The 14202-nt window shown below is 34.5% G+C and overlaps 1 protein-coding gene across 1 annotated transcript in view; it reads left to right on the top strand.

Moving 5' to 3' along the window:
- Positions 1–9366, top strand: part of LOC150097396 (uncharacterized) — a 28246-nt gene extending 18880 nt beyond the window's left edge. The window contains exons 3-7 of the mRNA XM_090407548.1: positions 649–807; positions 4683–4974; positions 7643–7833; positions 8340–8515; positions 8877–9366. Of these exons, the coding sequence (XP_090263674.1) occupies positions 649–807; positions 4683–4974; positions 7643–7833; positions 8340–8515; positions 8877–9140 (1082 nt within the window). The 3' untranslated portion in view covers positions 9141–9366. The remainder of the gene's footprint in view (positions 1–648; positions 808–4682; positions 4975–7642; positions 7834–8339; positions 8516–8876) is intronic.
- The last annotated feature ends 4836 nt before the right edge of the window (positions 9367–14202 follow it).

The raw sequence follows: 14202 nt of genomic DNA, 5'->3' as shown, positions 1-14202 counted from the left end.
GAAGATCGGTATTGGCAGCCTATGCGTAAATTCCCTGAAGTTTCTAATTCAGTGACCCGTATGTGTAGATTAACATTACCTTTGAAATTCAGTAATGTATCCAATGTATAATTGAGTTACACACACGCGCGCGCGCGTGTGTGTGTGGTATCAGAACATCTACTGTTTTATCAGAGATCGTCTTCCTCGATTTAATGGGAAGACCGTTTAGCATAAATCTAGCAATTTGCTTTGATGAAATAGATTTATTAAACTTAATCACACCGCCCATCTTCTCCGCTTGGTGTGTCTTGATTCCACTATATCTCATATCCAACTTTTTCTCACTTTCCATGGTTAATTTTAGTTTTGTCATAATTATTGCAATTTTAAGTTTTCTGTAATTGCAATGCGCCTTCAGGGAAAATAGTCAAATATTTCAGAGCAAAAGCAACTGGTTAGGGGCAAAGCAAAGGGTTTTTTCTTATACCAAATGATTATAACTTTTTTATAATCTAAATTCTAAATTTTAATTTCTACTTGCAAAGAATTTTTCGTTTGTTTGATTTTCCGTAATATTACAATTCAGTGAATTAATAACATTTCCCTGATAAGCCTATTCTAGCATTTAACAAGCAGTATTTCAGATTCCTTTTTCTTTTTTTCTAGCTCACAGATGCGGACCACAAGATCTTTTCTTGTTTTCCTGTTTTCTTCACTGTGGATTAGCCAAGGAGATTACCGGACTCATTTTTCCTACGTGGTTCTATAATCCTGCCATTATTACCCTCTTTGGAATGAGACTTCCATTGCATTCTCTGCTGCTGTGTAAGTAAATATTCGGTTTAGATTTTGTATGTGAGTATGCCCTGCCGATAATACTATTTCAATCAAAATAAACAAAATAATACTTTTTAAACAGCATGTAAATAATTAAAGGCGAAACACCATCCTTGCTGACTCAAAGATAATATTTTATTTAATATAAATTTCTGTTTTCTATGATAATCGCCATGCCTTAAGTCATTATCTAATTTCTTGCTGTTTTCTCTGTTGAGTTAAAAGGAACACGGTGCAATTAATAATAATAATAATAATAATAATAATAATAATAAGTATTTTGACTTACTCATGCTGTATAATGACATTGGCATCCATAACTTCATACTCTGGGACCAGAGGTAACACACGTTTGGTATTTCCAGTGGGAAAATGTGATACGAAGTGAAATTCGGTGTGTTGGCTTTCTGTTGGCCACGTTTGTCGTATTTCCTTTTTTTTAGTATGATCATCACTATGATGCGAATGTTTTGGGTTTCCGAAGGGGCAATACATTCGCTTTCCTGATTATAAATGGAAAGGTTATCTTCTGAATGTTTGCTTCTTGGTCCGTGCGTTGCTGGTGTTGGCTTTTCAGTGTGGTGCTAGTGTGGTTTTTAAATTGAAAATGAGCGATATGGTATTTCTTAATCATTCTTTATTGCACTTTGATAACACCATTTTCTGCTCTTGAGATAGATTTTTTTTTTAATAAAGACCTTTCTTACTCAGTATAAAAGAACTTCGACTTATACGGAATACCATTTTTTTTTTAAATGGTATAAAATCCTAATTAACAGCTTTTCGATAGAGGCTTTCCTAATGAGAGCAAATTACAGGGTGACTGAGCATTACATTATATGTTCATCGTAGCAGCAAAATTGAAAATTTTGGTGCCACGATGAACATATAATGCTCAGTCAATTCTCCTAATCAATTTTAATTCTGATAATTTTCCTCTTTTATTTTATTCTCTCTTCAATTTGAGATTAGGAACAGAAGTTTTCGAAATTACTATAGTATGTTACACTTTAATCATTAATTAATAAATGATTCAAGTTTAAATCCCTGAAATAACTGACTGAATGACTTCTTGAGTTTCAAAACGAGCTCGTACAAAATATGAGTTTTGATTTTGCTACAATAAAGAAGAAATGAAGAAAAATGAAGAAATTCTTCATTTTTCAACTGGTAAATTTATTACCAGTTGATAAACTGGTAATAAATTCATTATTATTATTATTATTATTACGATGAACATATAATGCTCAGTCAACATCTCCCAATCAGGTCAACCTTCTCGAGTTGTGGTCGTCTCCATCAAACGGCTGCTCTGACACCACCAGTGAACATTTTCACTGTAAAAGGACACCATCCCAGTTGGGAGAAATGACAAGAACATAAGGGGGGGGGGATGGTCACCATTACCAGTTGAAACACCACTACCACCACCCTGCTCACTGAGAGCTTGAAGTAATTGTTGCCATATTCAGCCCCCCCCCCCCAGAGCAAGGATGGAGATTCTCATTTTTCCCCGCATAGTGATACTTTTCAAGAGCATGCGAAACACACTGTAGATATTCAGAGCGTTCCACACATCACTGGATCAGCTTTAAGCACCACTAAAAATAGCAGTGACTTTTAAGGTTTGATAGAGGTCACATGTGAGAATATTGAGATGTTTCTGATAATTCACAACACAATGTGATTCAACAAATAGTAAGTACTCAGGTCTTACTTTCAACAAAGTTGAACAATAGCACAAGGAATCGGCAGATTCTTGGTAGTGACTTTAATCATAGTGAGTCAGCTCAACACACGAATATTTTCCGTATTAAGAATTATTATGTAATATTTTTTCACATTTATTGTAAATCGAATTTTAATTCTGATAATTTTTTTCTTTTATTTTATTCTCTCTTCAATTTGAGATTAGGAACAGAAGTTTTCGAAATTGCTATAGTATGATACACTTTAACCGTTAATTAGTAAATGATTCGATTACAGTTGTAGACTATAGTAACTTTCTTTTCTAAGCCTTTCTTCGACCTGTTCCCATTTTACGAGATCTCTGGCACGAGCAAATAGGGTTTTTCTCCCGAAAACTTGGGTTTTTATCTCACAATTCAAGATAATCGACAGTAGAATTCAGGATGTTTCAAATAATAATATAGAACCACCAACTTCCTGCAATACTGTCTTATTCGGATACCTTTAAAATCACTGATAGTTGCTTGACACCAGCCCCGTCGTTAACGTGTTATAACTAAGAAATATATAGTGAATGTGTTTCAGATATTATGGAATTCGGTTGAAGGGAATTAGCATTTCAACTCAACTGTTGAAATGCTAATTTGTCTTTGGTTCGCGCGATCTTTTGTTAATACCGCACCAATCATATGCAGTTCTTTGCTGCTCTACGTATCTCAAGTCTTGTAAATTACTGGTAATTTTTGCTTGAAATAATGGGAAAGAAGATGATGCTATTTGGGTAGATGACTTTGACGATGCACACAAAGAAACTGTTCTCGATGCCAAAAGTAATGATAGCGAGTAGGAGCTTCTTGGTAAGTCGCACCATTTTCAGTTTTTTTCTGAAAACTTTAGTTTCCGAAAATTTCAGCACGTATCTCGCAACACGATTTTTTAGCTTTAATTTTGGGAAAAAAGTTAGAGTTATATTCGAGTAAATACAGTATTTGTTTTAGCTTTCAAATTCTTACGTGTGGATCATTGGTTAAAGAATGGATTTATAAAACCCCAAAAGAGAGCAATCTAGCAAATACAAGTAGCTGTAAGCAACAAGAAAACACTGATATTGCATCTGGATCAAATGAAATTGATAAGAGTGTGTCGTCTGACATCTCTAGAGAACCAAAATTTAAAAATAAATCATATTTTTTGTTTACATGAACATATAAATTCAAATAAAATAGATATTTAATTTTAATTAATATTTTAAATTAATTTATAGATTTTAATTAATTAATTAATTACTTTTTAGTTAATTAGAGGTACTTGGTAATAATGAAAATTTAAGAAGGGGTACACGGATATCTGAAGTGTGAGAAACACTGTCTTAGATGAACAATCTCTGATTGGTTAAGGATGGAGATAGTCTGTTTCCATCTCCATAAGTTAAACAGAGCTAAAAGGCCTCACCTACTCTTTTTTGGAGAATAAAAGGCGTTCTTTGTCCATTTATTTATAATTAATAAATATGTGAAAAATAAACGTAATAATAATAAATAAATGCCAAAATAATATATAAATGTTATAATAAATGTGATGATAATTATCGACGTAATTAGTAAAAATTATGTAAAAATTACTTACAATAAATGTATAAATTTATTGTAAGTATTTTTTGTAAAATAAATAAATAAATAAAATCTATAACCTATTTTTCCCCAAAATTAGTAGGTGAGACCAGTTTGCCCTAAGTTTTGAAAACTAGTGGTCAGTTATCTCCCACCGTTAGCCAATCACAGAATAGCTGGACAAGATTATCAGTGATGTTAATTAGCATCTACGGGGGGGAGTAATGCACACAACTGCCGCCACCCCCTTGCCCTTATCCACAACACCATATTATTGTCTGAATTAATCTGAGTTCTACTGCAGATTTTTTGAGTTGCTGGGATGAAAACCTGACTTCCTGGAAGAAAAAACCCCACTTACTCTGAGATTGAGTAACCCGGGAACCGGTAGAAATAAGACTTAGAAAAAGTTCTTGTCGGCGACTAGAATCAAATTTAGAACGATCTTTTTTATTTTTTATTTTTTCCAGCAGCATAGTGAAATGGAAGCAAACACCATTTCCACATGACATGGGTACAAAGCTGTTAAAATAAATAATCGATTATTTATTTATGTGCTTGCAGATGGCCTCCTGGGTTACTCGTTCTGGGCGAGTGCCAAACATCTAAAAAATTCGGTATTTGCACACGGAGCCACTGTAGGATTGATGTTCTTATTTGCTGTATTATTATTCCTCCCAATCGCAAACAAATTCCTGTTCTGGACGTGGCACAGAGCTGACACTTTCATACAAGATCGATATTACCACGTTCCTGCTTTGGAATTCGTACTGTTTGCAATGATGCCAGTCTGGGTGCTATCAATAGCTCATTTCGTGTTGCCAAAACTTGAAACAACAGAAAAAAGAGCTGTCAAGTAAGTTTATTCTTCCATTATTTTATTCTCAAAATTATCGAACATTATTAATATATTTATACTGTTAATATATGAGGAATGTTTCAAAATAAAGTCAGTAAGGAACTTACATAATAGAACCTGTTGTGACAGATGCATGTATGATGCTTAATTTGACCTTGGCATACACTTCTTTGCCGGATAGGTTCTGTAAATGTTTATATATTGCGCATCAATGTTGGTTGAGAATTCTTGCCAGTCAAGTTCTCCTTCAGTGATTCGAAGAAATGAAAAAATTATGGGTGTGAAAGATCAAGGACTTTGCCACAAGCAAGGTTTAGCAGGCTTAATGTTGATCGCGTGGTTAGCACATTCGTCTTATCAATAGGCTTATGGTTCGAATCTCACTGTAGGCATGGATGTTTGCGATTGTCTTTAAGTGGGGAATGAATTTCTTTGTCCTGTGTGAGATGACTATCCCGCTGATAAGAAGCCTGAAGTGGGTTGAAAAAAAAATTAAAATGGCTGATATCTGGAGTAGAGTTTCCAGATTCTCTGCTTTCTGAGAATTGTAAGAACACTTCGGTTATAGGGCATCCATAGCTGTAGATGTTCGTGTCAGAGCTTTATATACCGGGTGATTATAAAATAACGTCAAGTGTTCAGAGCCCTCTAGCGAGTAATGTATTGGACGAAACACACCAATATTCGGTAGACGTACACAGTGGAACATGGGGATTCGATTTAACGGGAAAAAGTACCAAAAGTCGTCAAAAGGGGAAATTTTGGCGCTGCCAAATTAATTTTAGTAGGTGTGACTAATGAATGACTAAATGGCAAATGAGAGACAGCACACATCAATTTCATGACGTTTATTATTAATTACAAATGAGGTTCAATATGACCACCATTCAGATGTTCCAGGAACTGCATATGGTGCACGACATTTTCCACAGTGGCTCGCAACAAATCGGAATTGATTTATCTCACGTGTAACGTTATTCGATCTTTCAAAGTTGGAAAATCGGGTACATGTCCTTCATACACAATGCTTTTAAGAAATCCCCACAGCCAAAAGTCACAAGGATTGAGATCAGGCGATCTCGGTGGCCATGGCGTGGGAAATGCACGACTAATGATTCTTCTGTCAGAGAAATGTTGTTTCAAAACACGCTGTACCTGAAGTCCGATGTGGGGTGGTGCACCATCCTGCATGAAGATGGTCGAATCGAGACATCCTCTTTGCTGCAGTTGTGGAACCACAAAGTTCTGTAGCATATTGGCATACCTGTTAGCATCGACGGAACAGGTCACTGGCCCATTTTGGCGATTTTCCTCGTAAAAGTATGGATCGATGATAAAAGATGCCGTAAATCCGCTTTGGGAGAGTCGATAGGCATCTACAGACACACGTGCGGTTTAGTTGCAGCCCAAATGCGACAGTTGCGTGTGCTAATATCGCCGTTCAAATAAAAGTGCGCTTCGTCACTCCATAAAATCTGCCAGGGCCATGCATCATCCACTTCCATGCGCGCCAAGAATCTCAAAGATAAGTCGATTCGTGTGGTCGCATCACCAGGGCGCAATTTTTGAACATGACTGATTTTATAGAGGTAAAACTTCAACATCTGATGTAGTATTTTCCACACCGTTGTGTATGCTATATCCGTTTGCCGGGATATTGCTCGTGCACTGCTGATACCCTGCACATTCGTCATCTCCTGTTCCACAATAGCAGTTGCAACTTTGTTCAACTTGTTGGTGATTGATTGGTTTATGTCCCTTGCCTATCTGCACTGCTAGAGTTCCATAGTTTCAAATCGCCGAATCAGTTTTCATAAGTTTGTTACGCTAATCGGTCCTTTTCGTAAATTTTTCATACGCCGAAAATCACGAAGACAAGCACTGGCATTATTGTTCCGCTGATAATAGTTTGACTAACAAAGCACGCTCACGTAAAGTAAGAGGCATCGAAAAGCAGTTCGTCTACGAATGATAAGAAATCTCGCAGGCTTTCCTTTTATTGCATGATCGCTCACAAGAAACGCGATAATGCAAATTAATGCATTTCACTCGGTAAACAGCGCCAAAATTTCCCCTGTTGGCGACTTTTGGTACTTTGTTTTATCGTTAAATCGAATCCCCGTGTACGTCTACCGAATATTGGTGTGTTTCGTCCAATACATTACTCGCTAGAAGACTCTGAACACTTGACGTTATTTTATAATCACCCGGTATATATGGAACTCAAAGTCTCAGTTGTTAGATGGGAACGGCTGCAGTATTAGACAAATATAACATTAACAATGCCTTGGTTCGACTTCTGTTTGCAGAGCCCTCTGTGATTGGGCAGTATACCGTTATGAAACGATGACATGAATGAGGATCCATGTCACCGCAGATGGTCATATGTCAGCAGGGTGGCTATCAAGGAGAACGTTGACTATGTCTAATCCCAACTGTGAAAAGAGTGTGAGTGACTGATTTGCTAATCGATATTTCTCTAGGAGTGGACTACGATTCTTGTCGGGCAACTACTACAAACTAGGAGAAGCATTTAATTTAATAATAATTTCTTTAAACAATATGTTATTCTGTTTTTGTTTTGTTTTTTTTCAACTTTACAATTTTCAACATTTTATTTGTTTAAATTCCAAAACAATCAAATATCTTCTTAATTTATTTCCAGTTTTATTGGATATCTTTGCTCATTGTTGATCGGATTCGCAGCCATCTTCCTCTCAACCCTCCAATGCTTCATTGTGTATCGCTTCTCAAAAGATTTGAATATTTCCGTGGGCTATAGCATCGCTGCAACTGTTCTAATACTCCTCATTCCTTTTGTAAGGACAAACAGAAAACAAAAGTCTAAGGAAGTTGGTGAGTTGAACATTAGTATAACGTTTTTTCTCTGCACTTTGCAGTGATGATGTCATAAGCAGAGTTAATCTAAAAAAAATATTAAATCTTAATATTTCCGTTACATATATTATTGGGACTGTTTACATGTGCCTATGCAGGATAGAAATAAACACCTCAGGATTAGCCTGTGTCAGATAGGAAGCGATATTTTTAACATACAGAAGCCTAGAATTTGATAACATCATTCCACTACCAGCTTGTTCTTGTTTTATTTGAGCACAATCAGTGCTATAGAACAAATGAATCTCTCATTAAATAAGGCCGTTAAAAAAGACTATTTACGTTTAGAGCATTAAATGAGAAATTAATGAGTATAAATACAGTATTTCAAAAGTATTTCTTCGTTCAATGTTTAATGATAAGCTAAATTCTGGGCCGATTTATATAATAATCGATAAGTGTTATAATGTAGAATACGCTCAGCAAATTGATTCCATTCGTAATTTCAAATATTCTCTGATTAGGGTTCCTAGAGCTCATCAGTCAACACCCAGGATTGACGATTCTTTCTATGACATACTTCCTTGGCATTGTTTACATGGTTCTATTTGGAAAACCCGAGAATGTTCGTTCTGTTGGGATTCATCAAACGATTGGTGATTGTAAAGAGAGCAGTGTGGGAAGTATTCCTTTTCTTTTAGTAAGTCCAATTCAATTTTATAATTAATTTTTTTTTTGGAAGTTCCTTACATATTCAAAAAGAAAATTAGACACAGAAAAATTATTTCATAGAAAAGGTAAACCCATCTCAAAACCGTTTATAATAAGTACAACAATAATCATATCTTTAAAATGAAGAATGCGCACATAAGAAGTGCCTTCTTTTGCTTATTATTGAATCATCAAACCTAACCGAACACCAATAATTTTTAATTTTAATTTAATTTTTTTATGAGGTTTTTGATCAAAGCATTCTTAATGTGTGTATTTCCATGTTCATTTCATTTCCAACTACTGCATGTCCAATTATGATCTTTTTTGATTTTTTTTCTTTATTGCAGACAATTGAAAGAAAGGCGTATTTGTGTGTAGAAGAGCTTAATGATCCCCTTTTCAACTTCGATTGCCTCCCTGAAGGAAAGAACAGTGTCGCGAATACAACAAAGTCGTGGTATACTATTTGTGGGACTCCATTTGAGAACAGGGCGGAGTTCTTCATTCTCATGCTATTATCAGCTTCCGTTTTGATGTTCATGTGGTTAGAGCTTCAGAATATAACCTCGTTTGTTAAAACGAGTTTTGATTCCAAGAAAAAAGTTTTATGAATCGTTCTCTTATTATTACAGGACCAGTGTCGTAACGAGGGTATGAAGCGCTGTGGCAAGTGTCTAACTTGTCCCCCCTCCCCGCCAACTCAAAAATGACAAAAATTTTGAAAAATTTAAATGTAACAAGTTAAATTTTACTAAATGCAATATGTTAAATACTTACTATTAACCCCATCAAAATGAGTTGCCTGTAAATCCAATTATGTATTTGTATAAATAAATAAGCTACTAAATAAGAACAAATTTTTATTCATATTCAATGACAAATAGATTAAAGAAATACACGGCATAGGTATAATATAAAATTATATATAAAAACATAAGTTCAGCATATTTTATAAAGAAATTTTTCTAGCTTTTTCATTTGCAAACATCTATTATATCTTCATAATTTAATGTTTTTGCAATATCTTTTTCAATTGATATTATAGACATGTTTGTCAATCGCTCTTGTCCAATAGAAGAACGAAGGTACGATTTTACACTTTTCAGTTTGCTAAACGAACGTTCGCAGGAAGATGTTGTTACAGGCATTGTTATGAAAATCCATACTATTGTCTAGATTTGGATATGTGTTTTGTAATGAGAGTTCGTAATTTTTTTGCAAGATTTGAAAAGCGTCCATATCGCGTAAATTTTCAAAAACTTCCATGGCTTGATATTTGAAACTCTCAATTTCACGTACAAATTCTGGAGGATCTAAGTCGCTATTATATTTCAATGCCAGGTAGTCACCTGCGTATAGTTTGAGATCATCTAGCTGCATAATTTTTAAAGTGTATCCATTTAAAAAACTAAAGTCGTTTGCGACCTCTTGTAAAGCAGTAAATCTATCATTGAGTTGTATAAGTATTAGATCTAAAACTTCATACGTTTCTTTTTTTTTTTTTTTTTTTAGTTATGCAGTTTCATTCATGGCAAACGAATCATCAGCAGCTTTTCTCACCAGGTATATTTTTTATTTTGCGCCGTCTCTCTTTTCTGGAATGTAAGTTTCAATATTTATTGTTTCGGCTAAACGTTTTGCCGAATTGTGAAGCAAAAAAAAAATCATTTCGGTACTGTTCAATTTCATTTTTAGATCTTTTATCATTTTCGCAGCATTTTTGACTGTTCTTTTTTTTTTTTGTAAATTTATTTCATTAAATTTGTAAAGTTAAGTAAATTTACTTTATTTATCTTTCCTAATATTGTATCCCAAAATATTAATAGTGCAACAAAATTAAATTTTGTTAATAATTTTACCAACATTCGAGCATTTGCTACAGAGTCTACTGTAGCTTGTCTTTGTCCATCATACATTTCATTAAGAAGTTGTATTATTAAAGGCATTTGATTTTGTAAGGCTTTTACCGCGTTAGCTTTCGCGGACCACCTTGTGTCACTTAAACTTTTAAGACGAACAGATAATTTTTCCTTTAAAAGATCCCCTCTACTAGTAGAATTTACAAAAAAGTTAAACAATTGCTGAATTGTTCCAAAACATGATTTCATTTGAACAGATGTTTGTGCAGCATGAAAGCCTATTAAATTAAGGCTGTGAGCAGTGCATGGAACAATTGTTTAAACGTAATATCTTGGCTTGTACCCCTTGTATTTACCTGCCATATTCGCTCTATTATCATATGACTGTCCTCTTATATTTCTAATATTTGATCCGTCTGATATTAACTTTTTTTCGATGTCATTTGCAAGTGCTTCGTCAGTTTCTTCATGTGTCACAATAAAATCTATGAAGGTTTCTTCAACGCTACATTTATTCGTGTTAGGATCAATGTTAACATAGCGCAAAATTTCAGTTATCTGTTCCTGGTGAGAAGTGTCAGGTGTGCTATCAAATAAAATAGAAAAATATTTTGCTTTATGAATATTTGAAATAATATGCTGTCTAATTTTAGAAGCAACTATATTAATTATATCATTTTGTATTATAGGAGAGAAATAATTAAGTTGATTTTTCTTATGACTTTCAATATGTTGCGCAGTAATAGGATCGTAATGACTAATTAATTCTATCGTGTTCAAAAATTTTCCACATTCGGGATAACCAAGTTTTTCACAAGTTCCTCTCAAAGCGTCATTAATTTTTACGCAGTGCAGAATGGCATTTTTTCTTTTAAAATTGCTTCTTGTAATTGATCGTCTATAAAACCACCTTTCTTAATTTTTGATTCGAAAGTTTTCCATTCGACATAATATTTTTTTTGATATAATGAATTTTCATGCCGTGGTAACATAGGATTCAAATGCTGCCAGTCTCGAAACCCAGCAGTGGCCCATTCCAAAAAGAATACATGGAAAACAGAACAGTGAAACTTTTCGCTTGCAATATATCAATCCATTTCTGAGTTCCTGTTCTCCGTTTGCCATTTTTTATCAAAATGCCGATTTTTTGTATCAGGATAAACACTTATATTATCGCACAACTCGGGTCCATTTTGAATAAATATTTGTATGCTAGTGATTGGTTATGTGGGATCATTAAAATATATTATTTTTGCATTATCAATATTTTCTAATTTAACATCCACCATATAATTATCATTATTACATTGCTTCTCGATTTCCTGGTTTTGATGTTCAATTGTACTTTTCTCTTCTGTTTCAATTTCATATGAAATATGACTACTTGTAGAAGGCAGATTTAATTCAGTTGTTAAGCTTGAATGAACTAGAGGTGTAGATGATGTTTTAATAAAAATATCAATTGGAGTTATATTTTTCTTTATATTTTCAATCTTCTGTTCTCTTATTATTTTAAACTGTGCACCAGAAGATTTTTTTGGTGGAATATTACCCTACAAATGTTTTTTAATTGAAATTGGTGTTTTTATTACTATAATTATTTATAGCGCTTACTCAGTATGCCAGTATGTTGTATATAAACAAAATTATCTGTCTTTTTCAGTATGCTTTGTTCCACAAAATAGCGAAAATATCTAACAATAATTACGACACAGCAACAACACAACTGATCTTATGAATGACAACTAAAAAGAAAGACTAATAATAATTACATAATTTTTGAAATTCTCTTATCTACAAAAAGTAGAGACAAATGAAAATATTGAGGATCGGAAGATTGGGATTTCATTGGATCCTGGGTTTGATGGGTGTAATTTAGGGCTGGCGAATAATTTTTGTGGGTCGGTCAAGAAACGAAGGATTCAGGTAGATGGAATGATATCGAAGGAGGTCATAAAGGGATTAAAATTATAATATGGAAGGTAATAAACTTGGGATGGGTAACACATTAGGAGGATAACGGAAATGTATTAGATTATCTATGCAAATGGATTAGACGAGAATTTGGAGATACAAAATCATAAAATGGGAAAATACATTCATTAATAGTTAATGGTGCGACAGAAAATTTACTTGAGACAAAAATGAGAACAAGAAATGTTATGTTTAAGTCTTGATATTAGGCGCTGTCGTTGCCATCTAACTCGAACGAATTGGAACTCACCGGTGTTACCAAATGTAGCGGAATCCCGCTGTGTTGCAGAATTTTTATGTCTAAAGCGACGTATTTCCGAAATTTAAAAATACAAAATAAAATAGCGGACTTTTATATCTATTTATTTATTTTTATTTTTTACATGTTTTACATTTTGCGCCCGAAACCTAGTTGCGCCAGTGGCGGGCGCCTCTTTCGCCACGCCCTCATTACGGCACTGTGCAGGACTACCTGAGAAGTAATATTGTGTAGATATCATGCGTAGCGATAAAATGTATCCCATTTCAAAAGTAGTTTGAGAGAAGTTATAATATTTCATTCAAACACGAATAATTAGAAGGCTATTTATTATTTAACATACTCTGAAGAGGTGTACAGGCTACTTTGAAAGTACTACATTATTAAATCATACATATATGAAACATTTTTAATGATTAAATACATTACAATAAATACGAACATAATTAAGCACGTATAGATGCACGCATGGATGGGGAAGCAATCGCTAAGTACTGTTAGAATTTAAGTTATAAATGATTCCGAAATCTAGTGAAGAATTCCGACTGCGTGATTCGAAGTATTTGAATTGAAACTTTTAATGCGAACAATTGGAACCGCGCGGTTGGAACGCTATCGTGCTGTCAACCAGACACTTCCTAAATGAAGTCTGTCGGTGTATGCCAAGATGCGTATTTTATTCAAAACCTCTTTTAATTTTTGGGTCATTGATAAATTACTTATAAAACAGATGTACACTTATATGCGAAAATACGGCGACAGAAATCAAAAACAAAACCAAAAAAGTGCCGCGTATCCCCTACAGACGTTCTATCATCATAACCTAAATAAATAAATTATAATCATTCATTCAACTTTTTCCCTTCACTCATTTGCTATAAAGTTTATTATTCCTTCCATCACATGTATTAAGCCAGCTTCTCGCAAAATGAAACATTCGCAACCTTCCAGGAGGAAAAAAATAGACATCACCATCTGAGTTTGGCTAACTCAAACTTAATTGAAAATATCCTTGAAAATGTTCCTTCCTTCCCTTCAAAGGATTCGATCAATCATCTTCCAACCAAGTGATGAATGTCTTTCTTCCGCTTGTGTCAAAAAGGTTCTTTTCTGTGTTATTATACAGTATCTTCGGCGAAACAAGGTAGGATAACTACAACAGCATAGGCTACGCGATGACAACAACCAGTGTTTCAGCATCCCCTCTGTCTCTCTATTGATCGGTCTTCTACTTCTTCGAGTATTCTTTCAGTGAAAACCTAACAAAAAAAAATGAAGTTCAGATTATTAAACTGAATCCCTCAGGTGGCGATCACCCACCTAGAAGGACACCACAAAACGATCAATGCACCGTTTCCTCCCCTCCCATCGGGAAAAATCTGCAGCTCGTGTCTCCATCTAACATCTTCAGGACACAGTTGCTCTGTCTTATTTTTCGAGCATCTATGAGGCATTTCTTACGCCCACCTAAGTATTATTACACCGTTGATGAGCTCTTTGTGTTATGGACGCTCCAGGTTTCACCTACGCCCGTGTGTGACGTGCTTCCTTCAAACTTCCTCGCATTCATTAATCTCGACA

The sequence above is a fragment of the Typopeltis vanoorti genome, chromosome 17 (genome assembly GCF_054136105.1).
Source record: "Typopeltis vanoorti isolate ZY-2024b chromosome 17, IOZ_Tvanoo_1.0, whole genome shotgun sequence".
NCBI classification, from domain to species: domain Eukaryota; kingdom Metazoa; phylum Arthropoda; class Arachnida; order Uropygi; family Thelyphonidae; genus Typopeltis; species Typopeltis vanoorti.
The sequence above is the reverse complement of the archived record's forward strand: the minus strand, read 5'-3'. Positions and strand labels throughout refer to the sequence as shown.